We start from the raw sequence: 24,382 nt of genomic DNA, 5'->3' as shown, positions 1-24,382 counted from the left end.
CGACATCTACTACAAACTGTGGTGTATTATGATAAGAATCGACGAGTGAGACAGGTTAGCATACAACATATGGCTGCTTTACTTCAACACCACCAGAGAGTGTTATCAGGTATCCCACAATGCTTTATACCCGGAACTACGGCAAGGCTCAGCTGCCAAAACACAAATACTCAAAATGGTAAATACACCACATTACCCCCTTTTTAAAATGAAGGTAATCTTAAATAACTGAAATTAGCAAGTGCCTTATTACTAACAATAACCATTCCCAAAATTACTACTATGCAAAGTTACTTGTTATCACTAGAGACCCTCTTGTAGTTTTAACAAGTCTCAGTCCATCTGTGTGTTCATATTAATGAAAACAACTTAAACAACTAAACAGTCCTTCATGCCGAACATTTCCCCTTTTAAAAAAAAAAAAGAAGCTTAAGGGACATAGCGGTCTGGAGGCTTCCTGACCCTTGATGATCGGCGTGGACTCAGCGGCGCAGCAGCTGCAGCTGTACGGTCCACAGTCCCTGGCTCGCTGCATGATGACATGTCCTCCGGCTGTGCGGGTTGGCTCGGTGCAGAAGTGTCAGTGGTTGAGTTTTCAGTGTCCTGATCCAGTCCATCTCCCATGACTCTGAATCTCAGCTGATCTCCATGTCTCCTGTAGGTGATGTCGGTGTCTCCTCCTTGTACTTTGTAAGACACCGGTCCTGTTTGATCCACTATGACTCCAGGAATCCATTTGCGTCCTCCCCCAGCCGTATTGTATAAATACACTGGGTCATCCACTGAGAAACACCTGTCTGCTGCACGGAGGTCATGGTGAAACTTCTGCTTGTACTGTTTTTTACGAACAGCGGCTGCTGTGTCCGGACGGATGAAATCCAGACGGGTGCGCACGTGTCTGTTCAGAAACAGGTCAGCAGGTGACTGACCAGTAGTGCAGTTTGGTGTGGTGCGATACTGCATCAAAAAGATGGAGACCCTGTCCTCCACATCCATTGCGGTGTGTGTCAGCTTTTTCATTCCACCCTTGAATGACTGAACGTACCGTTCTGCCAGGCCATTCGAGGCAGGGTGACCAGGAGCACTTGTAGAATGAAGGATTCCATTCTGCTGCATGAAGTTTTTAAACTCCTCTGACGTGAACTGCGTTCCATTATCCGTGACAATGTGCTCCGGCAATCCATAAGCTGCGAACAGTCTTCTCAGTCGTGTGATAGTGGCTTGTGATGTGATGCTAGACATTTTAAACACCTCCAACCACTTGGAGTAAGCATCCACCACCAACATGAAAGTGTGTCCCAAAAATGGACCAGCAAAGTCTATGTGTAGTCTTTTCCAGCTCTGGCCAGGAAATTCCCATGGATGCAAAGGCACCTGACGAGGCATCCTTTGCTCCAATTGACATGACTCACATGCTCTGCAAACTTGCTCTACCTCTGCATCAACTTTAGGCCACCATACGTACTTGTGTGTTAGTGCTTTCATTTTCACAATTCCTGGATGGCCAGAATGCAGCTCCTTTAAAACAGTTTTTCTCAACTTTTCAGGAATCACCACTCTGGTGCCCCACAGGACACATCCTCGCTCTATTGAAAGTTCACATCTACGCGTGTGGAAAGCTTTCAGAGTCTCATCCACTTCAGCAGGCCAGCCATCCATGACAAATTTCAGCACCTTTGACAACACGTTGTCTGTGCGTGTTGCACGTGCCACTTGGTCTGCGTTCAGTGGAGCCTGCTCAAGATGTTCAGTTAACAGTGTGTATACGCTGTCAGTGATGGCTGTGGTCCCTGCGTCGTTTGTGTCAGGCAGCGGAACTCTTGAGAGGCCATCTGCATTACCATGTTTCCCTGAGGCACAGTACTCAATGTGATAATCATAGGCAGAGAGAATTATTGCCCATCTTTGGATTCGAGCTGCAGCCATGGTAGGCAGGCTTTTGTGTTCTCCAAACAGTGTTAGCAGGGGTTTGTGATCAGTCACAAGTTTGAATTTCCTCCCCCACAGGTATTGGTGAAACTTCTTTACACCAAAAATGAGCGCCAGTCCCTCTTTCTCAATCTGAGAATATTTCTTCTCAGCAGGGGATAATGTGCGTGATGAGAAGGCGATGGGGCGCTCCTCCCCTGTAGGCATTTTGTGTTGTATGACAGCTCCAATGCCATACGCTGAGGAGTCACAGGCCAGAGTGAGAGGAAGCTTTTGGTCATAGTGCACCAGGATCTTGTCACTTGTGAGCAGCGATTTGCACTTGTCAAAAGCTTTCTGCTCTCGACTTTTCCACTCCCACGACACCTGGTCTTTCAGCAACCTGTACAGGGAAGCAAGCACGGTGCTTTGGTTGGGCATGAACCGTCCATAATAATTCACTAGTCCCAAGAAAGCTCTCAGCTCTTTCACACAGGTGGGGGCTGGTGCATCCTTTATTGCTCTGACTTTCTCCGGTGATGGCTGAATGCCCTGGCTGTTTAACACATGACCCAAGTATTCGATTTGTTTCTTTCCAAACTCACACTTTGAGTCCCTGACTCTCAGTCCGCTCTCCTGCAGTCTCTGTAGCACTTTATGCAGGTTTTGCAGATGCTCTCGTTCAGTTTTTCCTGTGATGAGGAGATCATCCAGATACACCACTACATTCAGATCTTTCATGAGGTTCTCCATGATTCTTTGGAAGATGGAGGGTGCTGCGCTCACACCAAAAGCCAGTCTGTTATAGACAAATAAGCCTCGGTGTGTGTTAATGGTCAACAGTTTTTTTGATTCTTCCTCCAGAAGTACCTGCTGGTACGCTGAGGCGAGGTCAATCTTTGAAAACACCTTTCCTCCACTGAGGGTTGCCATCAACTCCTCTATCCGTGGCAAGGGATAAGTCTCTGTAGTGGCAGCTTGGTTTACAGTGAGTTTGTAATCTCCACACAGACGAATGGTATGGTCCTTTTTTTCAACCGGAACAACGGGTGCTGCCCATTCACTATGTTTGACTGGAGTAATTATGTTGGCCTTTTCCAGTCGGTCCAATTCAGCCTCCACTCGTGCTTTCATGGCAAATGGCAGTGGGCGGCTTTTGCAAAACTTTGGGCGGGCCCCTGGTTCCACCAGAATTGTTGCTTTGACATCACGCAGAGTGCCAAGTTCATCTTTAAACACTTCAGCGTGTAACTCTAGTACATCCTGTATTGATGTCAGGTGAGGCATCTCCTTAATATGCTTTATGTCTTCCTGATGAGACTTGTCACTGGCATGTTTAATTTCTTTCCAGTTTAAGGTGAGCTTTTTTAACCAGTTCCTTCCACACAAAGCTGGTCCTGCTCCCTTTACCACAATCATTGGTAGCTGCTCACTCTGACTCTCATATTTGACAGTGGCTTCAAACTGTCCCAACACAGGAATAACCTCCCCTGTGTATGTCTTCAGTGTGACTTCAGCAAGCCCTAGTGGTTGCTTTAAAAAGGTGGTCTGAAACAACTCCTCTGAGATAATGCTCACGGCAGCTCCGGTGTCAATTTCTAGTTTGACTTCTTTGCCATTAACCACAAAACATGCCCGGTATGCTTGTTTACAGTTGTTGCCATTTACTAATGAAAACATTGGCAACACTATTTCCTCTGCCTCCACATACTTTGTGTTTTTATCAGTCTGTCGTTTATATCTGCTCTGTGTCGGTGCCGCCGCCACTTTTCCTCTGCATGCCCTTTTAATATGCCCGGTTTTACCACAGTTGTAAAACTTTGCATCTTTAAAGCGACACACCTGTGGGCTGTGATTTTTGCCGTTACATCTGTGGCAGTTCCTCCCCGTTTGCTTAACCGTGTGCGCATCCACTTTATGCACTTGGTTCGGACGTACCTCGTGTCCCCGCAGCTGCTGCGTGTCTCTCTCCGCAGTCTCCATGCTGAGGGCGATTTCAAATGCCCGTGCAAAAGTCAGGTTGGACTCCGACAACAGCCGTCGCTGGCTTGCCTCATTACAAATCCCACTGACAAAACGGTCTCGAAGCGTCTCGTTCAACGTCGCTCCAAACTCACAGTTAACTGCACACTGTTTCAGCTCCGCAACGTAACTGGTCACAGATTCATCCGCCCGCTGGTTGCATCGGTTAAAGCGGAATCTCTCCGCAATAAGCAACGGCTTGGGTTCAAAATGAGTCTTTAAAATGTTCACAATGTCATCGTAGGACTTATCTTTTGGCTTCAGCGGCTGCACCAGGTTCCTTAACAGACCATATGTAGATGCTCCCATCACACTTAACAGAGTAGCTACTTGCTTCTCCACTGCAATGTCGTTAGCCTCAAAAAACTGCTCTAAACGTTCCACATACGCCGACCAAGACTCTGTCTTCGGGGCGAACTCCCCTATGGAACCTATGATAGGCATTTTCTGCTTGTTTTATCCTCGTCGCCAACTTTAACTGTGGTGTATTATGATAAGAATCGACGAGTGAGACAGGTTAGCATACAACATATGGCTGCTTTACTTCAACACCACCAGAGAGTGTTATCAGGTATCCCACAATGCTTTATACCCGGAACTACGGCAAGGCTCAGCTGCCAAAACACAAATACTCAAAATGGTAAATACACCACACAAACCCACTGACTCCCATAGCTATCTTGACTACACTTCTTCCCACCCTGTTTCCTGTAAAAACTCTATCCCCACCAATTCCTCCGTCTATGCCGCATCTGCGCCCAGGATGAGGTGTTCCATACTAGGGCATCGGAGATGTCCTCGTTCTTTAGAAAATGGGGGTTCCCCTCTTCCAGTATAGAAGAGGCTCTCACTAGGGTCTCTTCAATATCCACAGCTCCGCTCTTGCTCCCCCTCCACCTATTCGTAAACAAGGATAGAGTCCCCCTTGTCAATAGACAATAGACAATAGACAATAGGTGCAGGAGTAGGCCATTCAGCCCTTCGAGCCAGCACCGCCATTCAATGCGATCATGGCTGATCACTCTCCACCCCATCAGCCATTGCATACAACAAATTATCCTCTAACATTTCTGCCACCTCCAACGGAATCCCACTACTGGCCACATCTTCCCATCTCCACCCCTTTCTGATTTCCACAGAGACCGTTCCCTCCGTAACTCCCTGGTCCACTCGTCCCTTCCCACCCAAACCATCCCCTCCCCAGGTACTTTCCCCTGCAACCGCAGGAGATGCAACACTTGTCCCTTTACCTCCCCCTCGACTTCATGCAAGGACCCAAACAGTCTTTCACCTCTTGGCAGAGGTTCACCTGCACCTCCTCCAACCTTATCTACTGTATCCGCTGTTCCAGATGTCAACTTCTCTACATCGGCAAGACCAAGCGCAGGCTCCACGATCGTTTCGCTGAACACCTCCGCTCAGTCCGTCTCAACCAACCTGATCTCCCGGTGGCTCAGCACTTCAATCCCCCTCCCATTCCCAATCTGACCTCCCATTCCCAATCCCCTCCCATTCCCGGTGGCTCAGCACAAATGGGAGGAACAGCACTTCATATTTCACTTGGGCAGTTATGAACATTGACTTCTCTAACTTCAGGTAGTCCTTGCTTCCCCTCTCTATCCCCTCCCCCTTCCCAGTTCACCCACTAGTCTTCCTGTCTCCGACTACATCCTATCTTTGTCCCGCCCCCTCCCCTGACATCAGTCTGAAGAACGGTCTCGAGCCAAAACGTCATCCATTCCTTCTCTCCTGAGATGCTGCCTGACCTGCTGAGTTACTCCAGCATTTTGTGTCAACCTTCAATTTAAACCAGCATCTGCAGTTTCTTTTACCTATAAATCCCCAGGGCCTGATGGTCTGTGTCCCAGAGCACTCAAGGAGGTGGCTCTAGAAATCGTGGACGCATAGATGATCATTTTCCAATGTTCTATAGATTCAGGATTAGTTCCTATGGATTGGAGGGTAGCTAATGTTATCCCACTTTTCAAGAAAGGAGAGAGAGAGAAAATGGGGAATTATAGACCAGTTAGCCTGACATCAGTGGTGGGGTAGATGCTGGAGTCAATTATTAAAGAAGAGGATGTGACACGTAAAATGGATGAAAAAGAACCAGTGGATGTAGTGTAACTGGACTTTCAGGAATTTAGAAGATTGAGTGGGGATCTTATAGAAACTTACAAAATTCTTAAGGGGTTGGACAGGCTAGATGCAGGAAGATTGTTCCCGATGTTGGGGAAGTCCAGAACAAGGGGTCACAGTTTAAGGATAAGGGGGAAGTCTTTTAGGACCGAGATGAGAACGTTTTTTTTCACACATAGAGTAGTGAATCTGTGGAATTCTTTGCCACAGAAGATAGTTGAGGCCAGTTCATTGGCAATATTTAAGAGGGAGTTAGATGTGGCCCTTGTGGCTAAAGGGATCAGGGGGTATGGAGAGAAGGCAGGTACGGGATACTGAGTTGGATGATCAGCCATGATCATATTGAATGGCAGTGTAGGCTCGAAGGGCCGAATGGCCTACTCCTGCACCTATTTTCTATGTTTCTATGTTTCTAAGATCCCACACAGGAGATTAGTGGGCAAAATTAGAGCACATTGTATTGGGGGTAGGGTATTGACATAGAAACATAGAAAATAGGTGCAGGAGTAGGCCATTCGGCCCTTCGAGCCTGCACCGCCATTCAATATGATCATGGCTGATCATCCAGCTCAGCAACCCGTACCTGCCTTCTCTCCATACCCCCTGATCCCTTTAGCAAAAAGGGCCACATCTAACTTCCTCTTAAATATAGCCAATGAACTGGCTTCAACTACCTTCTGTGGCAGAGAATTCCACAGACTCACCACTCTCTGTGACATGGATAGAGAATTGGTTGGCAGACAGGAAACAAAGAGTTTCTTTGGGTAAATGGGTCCTTTTCAGAATGGCAGGCAGTGGCAAGTGGAGTGCCGCAAGGCTCGGTGCTGGGGCCGCAACTATTCCTACTCCCAGTCTGACCTTTCTGTCATGGGCCTCCTCCAGTGCCATAGTGAGACCCACCGGAAATTGGAGGAACAGCACCTCATATTTCGCTTGGGCAGCTTGCAGCCCAGCAGTATGAACATTGACTTCTCCAACTTTAGATAGTTCCTCTGTCCCTCTCTTCCCCTCCCCCTTCCCAGTTCTCCCCCTATCTTCCTGTCTCCACTTATATCCTTCATTTGTCCCGCCCACCTGACATCAGTCTGAAGAAGGGTCTGGACCCGAAACGTCACCCATTCCTTCTCTCCTGAGATGCTGCCTGACCTGCTGAGTTACTCCAGCATTTTGTGAAATTAATACCTTTGATTTGTACCAGTATCTGCAGTTATTTTCTTACACAACTATTTACAATATATATTAATGATTTAGATGATGGAATTAAAAGTAACACTAGCAAATTTGCAGGTGACACAAAGCTGGGTGGCAGTGTGAACTGCGAAGAGGATACTAGGAGGTTGCAGGGTGACTTGGACAGGTTGAGTGAGTGGACAGATGCATGGCAGATGCAGTATAATGTAGATGAATGTACGGTTGTCCATTTTGGCGGCAAGAACAAGGAGGCAAATTATCTCAATAGTGTCAGATTAGGAAAAAGGGATGTGCAACGAGACCTGGGTGTCCTTGTACACCAGTCACTGAAAGTAAACATGCAGTTGCAGCAGGCAGTGAAGAAAGCTAATGGCATGTTGGCCTTCATAACGAGAGGATTTGAGTATAGGAGTAAAGAGGTCCTTTTGCAATGTCCAGGACCCTGGTGAGACCACATCTGGATAATTGTGTGCAGTTTTGGTCTCCTAATTTGCGGAAGGACATCCTTGCTATTGAGGCAGTGCTGCGTAGGTTCACGAGGTTAATCTCCGGGATGGCGGGACTGTCATATGAGGAAAGATTGTATTTACTGGAATTTAGAAGGAAGGGAGGGGATCTTACAGAAACGTATAAAATTATAAAAGGACTGGACAAGCTAGATGCAGGAAAAATGTTCCCATTGTTGGGGGAGTCCAGAACCAGGGACCACAGTCTACGAATAAAGGGGAGACCATTTAAAACTGAGATGAGAAAAAACTTTTTCACCAGAGTTGTGAATTTGTGGAATTCTCTGCCGCAGAAGGGAGTAAATGCCAATTCACTGGATGAATTTAAAAGAGAGTTAGATAGAGCTCTGGTGAGAAGGCAGGCACGGGTCACTGATTGTGGATGATTAGCCACAATGAATGGCGGTGCTGGCTCGAAGGGCCAAATGTCCTCCTCCTGCTCCTATTTTCTATGTTTCTTTGTTTCGTCAGAAAGATATTAACCGTACAGAACCCTAACACAATGCGCTAACAACAATTTGTACGGGCAACGTTGATCCACAGTTTAAGGACTTGGTAACTAAAGACACAGTCACTAAAGCTTTTCACTATACCTACGTACACATGACAATAAACTAAACTACGGTAGAATGAATAGAATTAGGGAGAGTCCACAAGTAGAGCACAGAGATTACATGATCAATAGAAGCAGTAGGAGGTCATTCTGCCCTAAGTTTATTGTTGTGTACACCAGGGTGTAATGAAATTCCTTGCTCACATGAATCTCAGAGTAAACAGTAGATATACAAGAATGATAAATACAGCAATAAATGCAAGTACAAATCAGCAAAATGGTGCAAGATTGTAGTGCAAAAACCAAACAGTGCAAAAGAATGTTAAAGTACACTTGTTTCCTGTTGAATATGATCATGATCTTTTATTTGAAGGTTATAGAGCTGGAGTTCACAAAGACAGAGATGAGCATGGCCACAGTGCCAAAGAGGCTGGGAAAAAAAGACAAACATTTTAAAATGAATCCTTTGCCAGACCAGGAGCTGGGCCAATAGATGGACCAGTGGCTGGACCAAAGGATTGTCAATCATGGGAATGCTGGATATCGAGTGTGCCGAGATTAAAGCTGATTAGGCTACAGAGAGAGGTTGAATAGGTTGGGTCTTTATTCTTTGGAGCGTAGAAGGTTGAGGGGGGACTTGATAGAGGTTTTTAAAATTTTGAGAGGGACGGACAGAGTTGACGTGGGTAGGCTTTTCCCTTTGAGAGTGGGGAAGATTCCAACAAGGGGACATAGCTTCAGAATTGAGGGACAAAGGTTTAGGGGTAACATGAGGGGGAACTTCTTTACTCAGAGGGTTGTGGCTGTATGGAATGGGCTTCCGGTGGAAGTGGTGGAGGCTGGCTCGATTTTATTATTTAAGAGTAAATTGGATAGGTATATGGATAGGAGGGGATTGGAGGGTTATGGTCTGAGTGCAGGTAGATGAGACTAGGTCAGGGAGAATGGTCGGCGTGGACTGGTAGGGCCGGACAGGCCTGTTTCCATGCTGTAGTTGTTATATGTTATATGTTATATGATTCATTTTGGAAGCTAAAGTGTTTTCATTTGGTTTTATGTTGAGAAGCATTACACCACCTGTGGATGCTTTTGGAAACATGTTGGGTTCTGTTTAGACTATGGGGCATAGAACAATGGTGTGGCACAGTGGTGGAGTTGCTGCCTTACATTTTATTTGTCTGTCCTCATTCCCTTTAATATATTCACAAAATCCACAAGAGAGACGAAATATTACAGAAAACAAAAAACATAATTATTCATGTCCAGAGGAAAGCTCACTGTTCCTGTACCAGCCTCTGTATGGAGCTATCATCCATAGATCTCTCCTAGTTTAGTTGCTCCAACAGCCTTGCAAATGGTGCAAAAGACATACTTGAGGCGCAGATATGAATAGCATGGATGACACAGCTGCAAGGAAGTTTCAATAGTTGAGATTCTGGCTGGCAATGACCCAAGAAATACTATCCAGACTGAAGTTTTTTCCTCAAAATATCAGTTAGATTTAGTGGAGAATCATCCATGCTCCACATGGCACAAAATCTCTGCGACTGCAACATACTTATACGAAGGTTCACGGCACGATAGAACTAGCAAGATTCCAGTAACTCCATAAGATCAACGCCGCAACTATAAAACTCTGTCAAGGATCAGGGTCTCTTTTGCTAACCAGTGCGCGGGCACATATACAAACAGCTATTCATCCTGAGCAATAAAGCTTTTTTAATTACTCCATATGCAAAAATATAAAATTCCAGTTTAGAACAATACTACAATTCAGCAAGAGGTCCAGAAATCATCCCTGCCATTCTCCCCCAAAGAGGGGTCTAATCTGGTTTCAGTACCCTTATACGAGCTGCTTCTTACACTCTGTGGAGCTCATTCATTTCATCACCTTTGCCACTAAATTCTCCCCTGCCCTGAATGTTTGGATGTTGAAATCATTTATTTTTGACTGAGTAATATTCATAATCTGAATCAAAATTCATATTGTGCAGAAAGCAACTATTTACACTATTTGAAATGCTGCTGATGAGACAGGTAGTCATTGAAATATTCAGGGAAGCTGAACAGACTCCAGACTCATAGATTCAATCACAAAAGCTCAACCTGGAAGCAAATAAGCAAATCAGATAATGCCTGTTACACACTGGCTCAATTCCATCCATTATGCTCTGTTGCCTTCCATCAGTCTCAGTCATAACTTGCCTATTCCAGGAGTTTTTCTATCACAGTATAGAAATTCTGTATTAACTATAAGATAAATTCCCACATAAAGTCAATAGGTTAGAAATTACTGAGAGTCCAACCTGAGCCAGTTTGTCAACTTGTAAGTGCCAATGACAAGAGTTACTCTGATAGTCTTGGTGCTCTTTGCTGCTCTACTGACACCATCTGCCAAAATGCCACTCAAAGTCCAAAATTTAGCAAAGGTTTGGGACAGAAACCAGACTCTAAATGAGATGCATGCACCTTCTTTCAAAGCTTTGCCCATTACACTGACAACTTGCGGTTCAGCTCACCACAGTCACACTTGCACAGTTCTGTGCCAGAACTCAGTACACACTCAAACACACTTAGAACTCGGAAGATTATCATAAGATCATGTGATAGGAGTAGAATTAGGCCATTCAGCCCATCAAGTCTACTCCACCATTCGATCATGGCTGATCTATCTCTCCCTCCAAACCCCATTCTCCTGCTTTCTCCCCATAACTTCTGACACCCGTACTAATCAAGAATTTATCTATCTCTGCCTTAAATGTACCATACGATAGAACTTTATTTATCCTAGGAGGGAAATTGATCTGCCAACGGTCATGGAACACAAAATATATGAAACATGAAATTACGAGCTGCTTCTTACACTCTGTGGAGCTCATTAATTTCATTAAATTGGGGAGGGGGAGGGGGGGAGGGGAGTCAGTTTACCCCACAATAGAAGGGGGAGGAGTTGTACAGTTTGATAGCCACAGGATCACTTGTGGCATTCTGTACTGCACCTTGGTGGAACCAGTCTGTTGCTGAAGGTGCTCTTCAGGTTGACCACTGACTTTATCCACTGACGTGGCCTCCACAGCCTTCAGTGGCAAAGAATTCCACAGATGCACCACTCTCTGACTAAAGACATTTCTCCTCATCTTCTTCCTAAAAGAACGTCCTATAATTCTGAGCCTATGACCTCTAGTCCTAGACTCTCCCACTAATGGAAACACCCTTCCAACATCCACTCTATCCAGGCCTTAGTTATTTGGCTAAACAATGGTGGGATCATGTCTATGTAAAACTGCAGAAAACTACCTCACTTGGCAAGCATACATTCAATATATTGGCTGCATCAAATAATCTAAAATCACTGTTTACCATTAAAGTGAGAAATATTCCATCATCATTTGGCAGTGAAGCGACAGATTAAAAGGCAGCAGGATCTGCTCAGGTAACACAGAACAACAGCAAGTCACCCACGTACAGCATGTGCTCAAAGACCAAAGCCAACTGCCCGCAACATGCCACTCACCACCAGTGGCATATTCGTCGAGCACTCTCCCCTTAACATTTCCCCTTCCAGTTCCACTTAACATCGCTGCATGTCCCATCACATACCCAATTATGAAGCTGGTCGCTGATATGAGTAACATGAACAACTCAAAACCATAGAGTACAAGCAGAAAACTCTAAAAAAAAACATCACAGGTCTTGCTTTCAAAAATGAAATTGCATTTTCATAGAAGCTTTTGCAATTTCACAAACCATAAAGTTACGAATTTAGAAACATGGCCACTGTTATAATGCAAGAAACAGGACCAATAATTCTGCAGAGAACGTTTGCAAAGCAACGGTAATCCCTTGAGTGATGGCTGACAAATATTGGCCAGCATACCGAAGATAACTGCACAATCTTTCCAAATAGTGGTCAAGGGATCATTGACTATCTGAGAGGCAGACAGATTAATGTCTCATTAAAAGACAGGTTTCTCTAACTGGAAGTTCTCAGGAATGCATATTGAAGATAGCCAAGGCAAGATCTCATTTGAGGATAGGTTAATCCAAGTGCAGCAAGATCATTCAACACCATTTTAATACCTACACATTTCACTGCCTGGAGAATTTCCCTAACAAAATGAGATGGGCGATCTGGGTAGCAAAGCACACCACCAATCTCTGGGTGTCTGACCACAATACAAAACGTTCACGTCATACTCCTGACAGTGACTATCTCCCAGAAGCAGAAACAGCAGCATCAAACCTCTGCCGTGAAGGGAGGCACTGGGCGATGGTGGGGTGATTGGAGGGCAGTATCAGTCCTCTCCTGTGGGGTGGGAGGGGGCAGTATTAGGTGTCTCCTGCAGAATGAGATGGGACAATATCATCCTCTCCGATGTATGTTTGAGTGGGTTGGGGGGTATTTGGGCAGTACTGGTTATTCTCTGCAGGATGGGGTGGGTTCTATGCCCACTCATGCAGCAGAAGGTTGGTGTGATTGTGTGGGTGGTGACTGGGTGGGCAGTACCAGGATGGGGGTGGGTCATTTGCCCTCTTATGCAGCAGAAGGGTGGGGGGGGGGATTCCATTTCAATAATTGAAAGTGTATGGAGAGTCAGGATGAATGTTACTCACCACAAGGTACTCAGGTTTTGACCGGATCCTTTAGCACAGGAGCTAACTCATGTACTGGCTCAGTAAACATAGAAACATAGAAAATAGGTGCACGACGAGGCCATTTGGCCCTTCGAGCCAGCACCGCCATTCATTGTGATCATGGCTGATCATCTACAATCAGTAACCTGTGCCTGCCTTCTCCCCATATCTCTTGATTCCACAAGCCCCTAGAGCTCTATCTAATTTCTTTTAAATTCATCCAGTGAATTGGCCTCCACTGCCTTCTGCGGCAGAGAATTCCACAAATTCACAACTCTCTGGGTGAAAAAGTTTCTTCTCACCTCAGTTTTAAATGGCTTCCCCTTTATTCTTAGACTGTGACCCCTGGTTCTGGACTCCCCCAACATTGGGAACATTTTTCCTGCATCTCGCTTGTCTAGTCCTTTTAGGATTTTTTACGTCTCTATAAGATCCCCTCTCATCCTTCTAAACTCCAGTGAATACAAGCCTAGTCTTTCTAATCTTTCCTCATATGACAGTCCCTCCATCCCAGGGATTAACCTCGTGAACCTACACTGCACTGCCTCAATAGCAAGGACGTCCTTCCTCAAAACTGCACACAATTCTCCAGATGCGGTCTCACCAGGGCACTATACAATTGCAGAAGGACTTCTTTGCTCCTGTACTCAAATCCTCTCTTTATGAAGACCAACATGCCATTAGCTTTCTTCACTGCCTGCTGTACCTGCACGCTTACTTTCAGTGACTGGTGTACAAGGTCACCAAGGTCTCGTTGCACTTCCCCTTTAACTTAATCTGACACCATTGAGATAATAATTTGCCACCTTATTTTTGCCACCAAAGTGGATAACCTCACATTTATCCACATTATCCTGCATCTGCCATGCATCCGCCCACTCACTCAACCTGTCCAAGATTATGGTCGGCATTGATAGAAGGGGCCATTGTGGTAATGGTGCCGTAAATATCTCAGGCAGTGATTAGACAGTTTAATTTAGAAAAACAGCTTTGAAACAGGCCCTTCGGCCTACCAAGTCCACACACTAGGGACAATTTTACATTTACACCATGCCAATTAACCTACAAACCTGTATGTCTTTGGAATGTGGGAGGAAACTGAAGATCTCTGAGAAAACCCACGCAGGTCACGGGGAGAACGTACAAACTCCGTACAGACAAGCACCCATAGTCAGAATCGAACCCGGGTCTCTGGCGCTGTAAAGCAGTAGCTCTACCGTTATGCCACCCTAATTTTTTTAATGTTTTATGGGAGGTGCCACTGTCTGGCACCTGTCAGACCCCAACGGCATTTCCCATTTTGATGCCCGGATGTTCCCATGGTTTAGGTATGCGCAAGAGCTGGCTTCTTCATTTGCTGAGGAGTTAAATATGGAATTGAACCCTGTGCAATGACACACCAACACCCCAACACCAACACTTATGATGCAAAGAGGGTCATTGATGAAGCAACTGAAGATGGCTGCATTAGGACACTGCCCTGGGGAACTCCTGTGATAACAGGCCGGGGTCAGGATGTTTCAAATCCAACAACAATGATATTTCTTTGTGCTTTGTAGGGTGCAAAGAGTGTTTCCTTGCTGCACATGGTTTTCAGTTTCACTCAGGGCTCTGTGACACTACACCTGGTTGAGTACTATATTGACATCTGGTCAGTGCTGACCCGTTATTAACTTTGCCGACATAACAATTTTGCTCATGATGGACTACATTAACAATTGTCACCCCTTCCTACTGGGGTTCAAGCCTCCAAATCGACCACTTGAAAAATCTAAAACCTCTTTCGGGAGCCTCTTAATTTCAGTTTACTTTGGGAATCATGGGGGGGGAGGGGGGGGGGGGACTGCTGGAAGAACTCAGCGGGTCAAGCAGCGTCCGTGGAGGCAAATGGATGGTCAATGCTTTGGGTTGAGACCCTATATCAAGACTGAGAATGTCAGTCTAGCATAGAGAGGTGAGAGGGCAGGGTGAGACAGGGCCTGAAAGGTGAACAAGATGAGGGAGGAATGGGTAGACAGGGGAGGGAAGAGCACCTGGAAACTTGTCCGCAATGGCCACCTTGAGCTTCCTGACATTTCAACTCCCATTTTCATTTCCACCCAATCTCTCCGTCCTCACTGCCATGGTTCGGCCAAACACAAAGCAGAATAACACCACCTCATACTCCATTTGGCTGGCCTAAACCCCCTGTTGTCGACATTGCATTTTCCAAGTTCAGGTAACCCGCATGCCCTGTATTTGTTTCCCACTCCCACCAGATAACCCTAATTTTCCCTCCCTTTGCTTAGTATTCCCACCTCACCCCCCACTTTAATATCAGCTCTTGTTACCTTCTGCCACCTTGCTCAATCTGCTCATCACTCCCATATTTTATTCCACCTATCGCCTGCTAGCCTCCGGCTCCACCCTTCCACTCTTTCTCCCGGCTCCATCTGCCTCTCATCTACTTCCACCCGTCACCTCTGACTCTACCTTCCACCCTCCCCCTCCTGGCTCCCTCTGGTTCCACCAGTCACCTACCAGGCAATCTCTACATTCCCTCATCTACCCATAATCTCTCTTACCCTCCCCCCAGTGTGGTTCACCTATCATCTGCTAGCCTGTGTCACACCTACCCAACATTGCTATATACTGACAACCTTTCCTTCCCACTCTCAGTTCTGATGCAGAGTTGCAGAGTCTCGCCCCAACATGTCGGCCATCCCTTCACCTGCCAGGATGATACTTGACCTGTTGAGCTCTTCCAGCAGTTTGATTTATTTGCTCTAGATTCCACCAACTGCAGTCTCGTGTGTGTCCAAATATCGGTGTGAGTTGTGTCTGGGATGAGCTGCAGGGGCTTGCCTTACCTGTGCATCTGTCAGCTCCTCTGTGGCCACAGGTGTCTTTTCCGCCGAATGCTTATGTTCAGAATTCTCTGCCAGAGCAGCATTTTTCCTTTTCCCTTTCTTCTTCTTTTCGGTCGGTGTTGGGCCTTGTTCTTTGCTACAAGAAAGTACACATCATTATAACTTTTGGTCAATTTATTACTCTTCCACCTTCTTTTCTGAAACATTGGACAGAGAGCAACATCTAATATCTGAGAGGAATGTGAAAATCAAGGCTAACATCATAGCATTGTTGGATTGAGAGGCAAGGCGAATCAGCTAGTAAAATGGATGATGGTAAATGCACTGAGTGTAAAATGGACAGAACTCTGCATTGTCAGTACTGACATCCTGTAAAAGAAACGTTATCCAGTTCGACTACTGCGCTGGATATTTAACAGGTGTTGCCATGCGGGATTTATTTGGGAAAACCACTGTCAGCTTATTCGCTTACAAAAAAAAAGATATTCCAATTAATTACCTTGTTTTGGCATTTTTATGATGGGTAAAAATGTATTAGAAAGTAAACTTATTCATGGTCTGTCACTCACACAAAATACAACAATGGAAAATGGAACCATCACCAGTAAACTCTAATGCATCGGCCAATATACAGAAAAATTTTACTCCTTGAAAAAGTAGTCGAAACAAATAAAAAGCATCAGTTGTTTTTTTAAAAACATTGCACCATTTTGTTTAGCATTTTAGCAGGATTATATAATTACTCAGTAAGTCACGTTAATTATACAAAGGTTACAATTGTCAGTGAGGATTGGGCAGAGTCAGTTGCTTCTCTCCAAAAATGAGAAGGCTGAACAGTTATCTGCTGGAAATCTTTATGAAATAAATTGAAAGGTTGCATTTGTGAAGCTGTTTACACTTTTGCAGGAGATTAGAACTGCAGGCCATAAATATATGATGGTCACTAATAACTCCAATAGGAAACGCTGGAAAACGACTTTATCCTGGAGAAATATGAGAACATGGAACATCCTGTCACACGGTGTGGTTCACATGAATAGCACAGTTGCAGTTAAGAGGCTGACAAGGACCGAGGGACATGTGGTACCGTGAGATCCAATAAGGTGGGTGGTTCTGGTGTGGAGCATAAAATGTGACATAGGATACACGAGAAAATGGCAGCAGGATTAGGCCTCCTGGTCCCTCAAACCTGCTCCGTTATTCAATCGGATCATGGCTATTCTGCTCGAGGCCGTAACTCCTCTTCTTCGCTAATTCCACATAGCTCTCAATTCCCTGATCTTTAAAAAAAAAATGATTTACCTCCTTAAAACGTCTTCAGCAACTTAGCCTCTACAACCCTCCAGGGTAGAGAAATCCAGAGATTCACCCCCTCTTAAAGAGGAAGTTCTGAGGCACCCTGGTTTTAAATGGCACTTATTTTGTAACTCTGCCCCACATTCGGGCTCTCCTGCTAGTGAGAGCATCCAAAATCTGTCATGGCATGCCCATTTAGGCTTTTGTACATCTCAATTAGATCACCACCATTCTTCTGAACCCCAAAGAAGATAGGCGTTATATTTTTTTGCTTTTAAGTCTAGCACAACTTGCTCTTCCTAGGAATTAGCTTTGCGAATATCTTCTGGACTATCTTCTGGACTACTCCCGATAGAGTGAAACTCTTTCTGTGTTTAATTATATTGCAACAACATTTGGGCAAGGTTTAAAGGAGACTAGACCAAGTGAACCCGTTGGGCCCAAACCACTCCTGCATTGGTGCAGCACCCTTTCCTCCCTCACTCCCCCCTCCCCTCCCTCTCCCCCCCTCCCCTCTCCACCCCTGCCTCCCACCGCCCTTGCCCGCTCCTCCTCCCCTTGCACCCTCCCCCTCACTCCCTTCCTCCTCTCCCCCTCCCTCCCTCCTCCCCCTCCCTCCCGGAACATTCCCGCGGTTGTCGTAGCAACCCGCCTTCCGGCCGCCCGCCATTGGTGGAGCGGGGGTGGGGTGGGAAGAGTCCTGTCCCGTCCCGGTGCGGGAATGTTCAGTGGTAGACGGTGGCAGCCCTCCCACTGTTGCTGAGCCGCTGGATTCTGGACGGCGTGGGCAAGGTGCTGAGCCGGCCGTGGAGAGGAGGGGGGTCGGAGGAGCCGAGGGCAGGCCCAGCTCCAGGCCTCGGTCTCCACCTCCACCTGGCCTCACCATTGCTGCCACTGCCTTTCCCCTTGGCCCACCTCAGGCTCGCGGTTACCTGGTCATGTCCAGGCCCTGGCCCAGGCCCAGGCCGCTTCCCCCGGCACCAGGCCTGGCATTCCCGCCCCCAAGAGACAGGCGGGCGAGACCTGCTCAACGGGTCACAACTGCACAAGCGTGGACGCGTTTGTTCTGCGCACGCACAGATGCGGCGGCCATCTTACGCAAGTACCAGATCAACGGAGCCCCAACTGAGCATGCACGGTTTAAAAAACTTTAAAATGTGAATAACCTTAAAAATATAACACCGATCTCAATGATTCTTCTTCCATAGGACCACAGGACGACGGTGAGTAAGGTGGGCCTAAAATTGTCACACTATCGTGTACCGTTTTGGCTGTTGTTCAGGAACAAGCGAACAAACGAGAGTTCTAGTATATAGATGTGCAAGCTAAGCTTTTTTTTAACAGAGTGGTTGGTGCCTGGAACACACTGCCAGGAATGGCGCTTGAGGCAGATACAATAGTGTACGAAAGGAGGCTTTCAGATAGGCACATGCATATGCAGGGGGAATGGAAGGGCTTGCATTATGTGCAGGCAGAGTAGATTTCATCTTGGTATCATGTTCAGCATAAACTCTGTGGGGCGATGGGCCTGTTCCTATGCTGTACTGTTCTACATTCTGACCTTTGGTCCTCAAGGCTCATCCATGGGAAATGCCACTTTAGCAACAGGCCCGCTCCAGTAAGACACAGCAGCTTCAGAGCAGAGATGGAATGGAAGTAGATGTTAAGTCAGAAAATAAGGTGTTCAGATGGCATTATAAATTTTAATTAAATTAATTAGTAAGAGATTAAAAACGTGCACCTCTGTTATAAAGTGCAGAGATTGCATCAACAGCGGCAAAACAAGATTTACATCTCACCAATGAACCAACCTGACAATTCAGTGGTGAACACAGCAGGTTGTGGTCAGTGTCACCAGTGTAATATAAATCTGAGCTAATTGCCTTGAAAATGCATTACATTTCACACATAAATTTTAAAAACATTACAAGAATTATATTAATGAGATAGGCTTACAAAATTTAACAAGCGCTACATTAACTGAGTAGTTTTGTTTTGAGTGTGCTATTTATCTTCATACATAAAATAGAAGTGATGCCTTTATGTCCTGGAGTTTAGAAGATTAAAAGGCAATTACATAAAATGCTGCAGAGGCTTGATAAAATAGATGCCGAGAAGCTGCTTCCCCTCCACCTCATGGCCATCACTTGAGGAGAAGGGGTCAGCCGTTTAAAACCAAGAAAAATACCTCTCTCGACGGTTTGTGAATCTTCAGAACTCCCGACACCAGGCGGCCTGTGGTGCTCAATATATGAGTTGAGAATATATGATCTCACAGACTCTAAGATTTGTGGATACAAAAGAAATTGAGGAGGATGGAAATAGTACAATGAGGCCATGTTGATGTCGATCAGCCGATATCTTCCAGAATGTGAATGGGGTTGGAAGATAGACTACTTACTCCTGTTCCTATTTGTTATGACAAGTAAATCGTGAAATACACCTTCAAGATCAGATGACAAGCTACAAGAATGCTGAGATTCACAAGAACAGCCAATTCAGTGCCCAGGAAGCCAAAAATCAACAACATCTATGGAACTGGTGCTCTACAATGCTGAGAACTAGATTCTACCTTCGGTATCCTCCCCTTTGCTCTAACTATTGTACTTGAGTTTGAACTGATTGTATCTATGCAGAATATATCTGATCTGTTTGGACACTTTAGTTTAGAGATAGTGCGGAAACAAGCCCTTCGGCCCACCGGGTTCGCACCGACCAGCGATCCCCGCACATTAACACTATCCTACACCCACTAGGAACAATTTTTACATTTACCAAGCCAATTAACCTACAAACCTGTACGTCTTTCAAGTGTGGGAGGAAACCGAAGATCTCGGAGAAAACCCATGCAGGTCACAGGGAGAACGTACAAACTCCGTACTGACGGCACCCGTAGTCGGGATGGAACCCGGGTCTGCGGCGCTGCATTCGATGTAAGGCAGCAACTTTACTGCTGCGCCACCGTGACCGCATGCAAATTAAAATGTTTCCACTATACCTCAGTACAAATGACAATAAATAAACCTAAACTAAAGTAAACATTAGGTCATGCATTTTAAAAGAAGACGTAGCACGGAAACAAACCATTTGATACACTTGATCCATGTCATTGTTTATGGCTTGCACAGGCCTCCACCCAACTATTTAATTAGCCAAAAATGTTAACTCTCTGTTCTTTGATGCTGCCTGAACTGCTGAACATTTCCAGTATTCTCCATTTTATTTCGGATCTCCAGCACCTGAAATGTTGCTCTTTGATATCATCAATCCTGTCAATCCGGTCAACTGGGATTAGAACTCAAATCTGAAGGTGGTCTGAAGAGGGGTCCTAACCTGAAACGCCACCTATCCTTTTTCTTCAGCTGCCCGACCCGCTGAGTTACTCCTGCACTTTGTGTCTATCTTTGAACTCACTCGGTTGATTACTAAGGATGTGTAGGGAAAAAAACTGCAGATGCTGGTTCAAATCGAAGGTAGACACAAAATGCTGAAGTAACTCAGCGGAACAGGCAGCATCTCGGGAGAGAAGGAATGGGTGATATTTCGGGTCGGGTCTGAAGAAAGGTCTCGACCCGAAACGTCACCCATTCCTTCTCTCCCGAGATACTGTCTGACCCACTGAGTTACTCCAGCATTTTGTATCCACGGTTGATTACTAAACTGGAAACACAACTAATACAAGTAATTTCAAAGTGTACTTCGCTAACAAGGCCAATGCAGTCCCAAATAATTTGGACATTGGATGATAAATTCAGTGAGCATTACATCAGGCAGCAGTCTTCATATTTTAGAAAGGCAAAATGGCCTGACCAGAGAAATTTTACAATTTTCTTAACACAATGCCTGGTTCAATGTTGATGTTACTATTTTACAATGCTGCACCTTTAAGCCAAGCCCTGCAGCCATGACATGGTTTAGGAACAGCATTCTGTACTGTAATCGCAGGCCCTTTCTTCACTCACTTGTAAGAATGTGAGGAATGCAGAAAATAACCCGGGGGGGGGAGCCAAACACCTGCCAATCTGAAAGAAACTGTATGCACAGAAAGATAAAACAACAGAAAGATTTAAGCCCCATCAGTCCTCTAACATTCCACGCACAAACCATGTGGTGAACAGCAATCGTCCACAGACACATTACTCTGGAAATTATGGACTCGCTACCACAGACACGTGTTTTCTCGAGACTTGCCTGCGCCTCCATTTTCTACCTCGTGGTTTCCAGTGAGGCCAGACCTCCCAGTTCGGACCCAACCCGGACTACAGGCTCCGACAGTCTACCTGCCGCATTTCCCAACAGTTCTCCTTTCGTGCCCTGCGTTCCACACTGGCTGCAATGCGCTGGCACCAGCAGGCCCTCGCTCTGAGTCTCCCGCAGCTCCGGGCCTCACTCACCCACACCTGCAATAAACCCCAACTATACTTTATCCAAGCCGGATCCAAAGCCGGATCCACGCCCTCAACACACGCTTCCTCACCTACCTGGACTCTACCAAGACTCGCAAACACGCTCGCCTCCAGACCGTTCCTCCAACGACTCAGCAGCGACTCGACCGCCCGCAGGCCCGGAGCTCCACCGCTGGTCCTCGCCGCCTGCCGGCACACCACGAGGCCGAATCCCGGGACACCATTGCTGCCATGAGGAGCAGCAACCAGACTCACCGCCTCCACGGCCAATCCCAGGCCCAGGCCACTGAAGCTGCCATTGCCGACGTCCACCACCTTCCCGGGACCACCACTGCCGCAACTGCCGACTTCCAGGGCCTACCTGAGGCTACAACCGCCGCTGCCGCCGACCTCCACCGCCTCCCCGGGGCAACCACCGCTGCCGCTGACCTCCACCGCCTCCCCGGGGCAACCACCACTGGTGCCGCCGACCTCCGCCGCCTCCCCAGGGCCGCTGCCGCCGACTTCCACGAGGCTACAACCGCCGCTGCCGCTGACCCTCACTTCCACCCCGGCCATCCACTGACCGGGCCGACCGCCGCTTACACCTCCTCCTACTTATCCTTGGACCATGACCCCACCGACAAGCACCAGACCTTAATCACCAACACTATCACTGATCTCACCAATTCCAGCACTCTGCCCTCTTATGCCTCTAACCTTATCGTTCCCCAGCCCCGCACGGCCCGATTTTACCTTCTCCCTAAAATCCATAAACAGAACTGTCCCGGCAGACCCATTGTTTCTGCCTGTTCGTGTCCCACAGAATTAATTTCCACCTACCTCGACTCCATCCTATCCCCCCTGGTCAAATCCCTCCCCACCTACGTCCAAGACACCTCACATGCTCCCCGTCTCCTTAATAACTTCCGGTTTCCAGGCCCCCACTCCCTCTTCTTTACCATGGATGTCCAGTCACTCTACACTTCCATCCCCCACAAGGATGGTCTTGAAGCCCTCGGTTTCTTCCTCGACCGTAGAACCAGCCGATCCCAAACTGCTAACACACTCCTCCGCCTAGCAGATCTGGTTCTTACCCTCAACAACTTCACCCACTTCCTCCGAACCAGAGACGTAGCTATGGGCACTCGCATGGGCCCTAGCTTTGCCTGCCTCTTTGTCGGGTACGTCGAACAATCCCTGTTCCAGACGTATACTGGCCCCATCCCCGAACTCTATCTCCGCTACATTGACGACTGCATTGGTGCTACCTCTTGTACCCATGCAGAACTCACTGACTTCATACACTTCACCACTAATTTCCATCCTGCTCTTAAATATACCTGGACAACATCTCTGATATCTCCCTTCCGTTTCTGGACCTCACCATCTCCATCACAGGAGACAGATTAGTGATTGACATCTACTACAAACCCACTGACTCGCACAGCTATCTGGACTACACTTCTTCCCACCCTATCCCCAGCAAAAAGTCTATCCCCTACTCCCAATTCCTCCGTCTACGCCGCATCTGCCCCCAGGATGAGGTGTTTCACACTAGGGCATCAGAGATGTCGTCATTCTTTAGGAAACGGGGCTTCCCCTCATCCATTATAGATGAGGCTCTCACTAGGGCCTCCTCTATATCCCGCAGCTCTGCTCTTGCTCCCCCTCCCCCCACATGGACAGAATCCCCTTGTCCTCACCTTCCACCCCATCAGCCAGCCTATCCAACAAATTATCCACCAACATTTCCGTCATCTACAACGGGATCCCACTACTGGCCACATCTTCCCATCTCCTCCCCTTTCTGCGTTTCACAGAGACCGTTCCATCCATAACTCCCTGGTCCACTCGTCCCTTCCAACCCAAACCACCCCATCCCCGGGCACTTTCCCCTGCAACCGCAGGAGATGCAACACCTGTCCCATTACCTCCCCCCTCGACTTCATCCAAGGACCCAAACAGCTTTTCCAGGTGAGACAGAGGTTCACCTGCACCTCCTCCAACCTCATCTATTGTATCCGCTGTTCCAGATGTCAACTTCTCTACATCGGCGAGACCAAACGCAGGCTTGGCGATCGTTTGACCAACAGCTTCGCTCAGTCAGCCTTAACCAACCTGATCTCCCGGTGGCTGAACACTTTAACTCCGCCTCCCACTCCGTCTGACCTTTCTGTCATGGGCCTCCTCCAGTGTCATAGTGAGGCCCACTACAATTTGGAGGAACAGCAACAGCACCTCATATTTTGTTTAGGCAGCTTACAGCCCAACAGTATGAATATTGACTTTTCAATATTACTTTAGATAGTTCCTCTGTACCTCTCTTCCCCTCCCCCTTCCCAGTTCTCCCACTGTCTTCCTGTCTCCACCTATTTCCTTTCATTGTCCCCTCCTCCCTGACATCAGTCTGAAGAAGGGTCTCGACCCAAAACGTCACCCATTCCTTCTCTCCAGAGATGCTGCCTGACCTGCTGAGTTACTCCAGCATTTTGTGTCACCTTACTGTGGAAATGTTCACTACAAACCAGTGAAGATGTTCATCAGCAAAAATGAAACAGCTGGAGGAACACTGGGTCAGGAAGCATTTGTGGGGAAAAATTGACCTTTTTGGGTCAGCTTGATCGCCCCAACGGGGAAGGCCGGCGCCGGCTACGGGAGTAAGATAGTCCCGTCAACGGAAGGTTAGAGGCCCCCGACCACTGGAAGACAAAGACGGGAGAGATTGAACTTTTTTTCGCCTTCCATCACAGTGAGGAATGCAGAGGAGTCACTGTGGTGGATGTTCATGTTAAAACGTCTTGTAACCTGTTGCTTTTTGTTAGTATGACTGTATGGCAAAGGGGGGAGGGGTGGGAAGGAGGGAGGGGGGAGGGAGGGGGAGGAGGGAGGGGGGTG

The 24,382-nt window shown here is 46.9% G+C and overlaps 1 protein-coding gene across 3 annotated transcripts in view; it reads right to left on the bottom strand.

Annotated features, from left to right (window-relative positions):
• Window positions 1-24,382, bottom strand: part of chd6 (chromodomain helicase DNA binding protein 6) — a 200,385-nt gene that overhangs the window by 90,368 nt on the left and 85,635 nt on the right. For all 3 annotated transcript variants that reach the window (XM_078418568.1, XM_078418567.1, XM_078418569.1), the window contains one exon: window positions 15,804-15,939. In XM_078418568.1, coding sequence (XP_078274694.1) covers window positions 15,804-15,939 — 136 coding nt within the window. The remainder of the gene's footprint in view (window positions 1-15,803; window positions 15,940-24,382) is intronic.

Source organism: Rhinoraja longicauda, chromosome 22 (genome assembly GCF_053455715.1).
Source record: "Rhinoraja longicauda isolate Sanriku21f chromosome 22, sRhiLon1.1, whole genome shotgun sequence".
Classification (NCBI taxonomy): domain Eukaryota; kingdom Metazoa; phylum Chordata; class Chondrichthyes; order Rajiformes; family Arhynchobatidae; genus Rhinoraja; species Rhinoraja longicauda.
The sequence above is the reverse complement of the archived record's forward strand: the minus strand, read 5'-3'. Positions and strand labels throughout refer to the sequence as shown.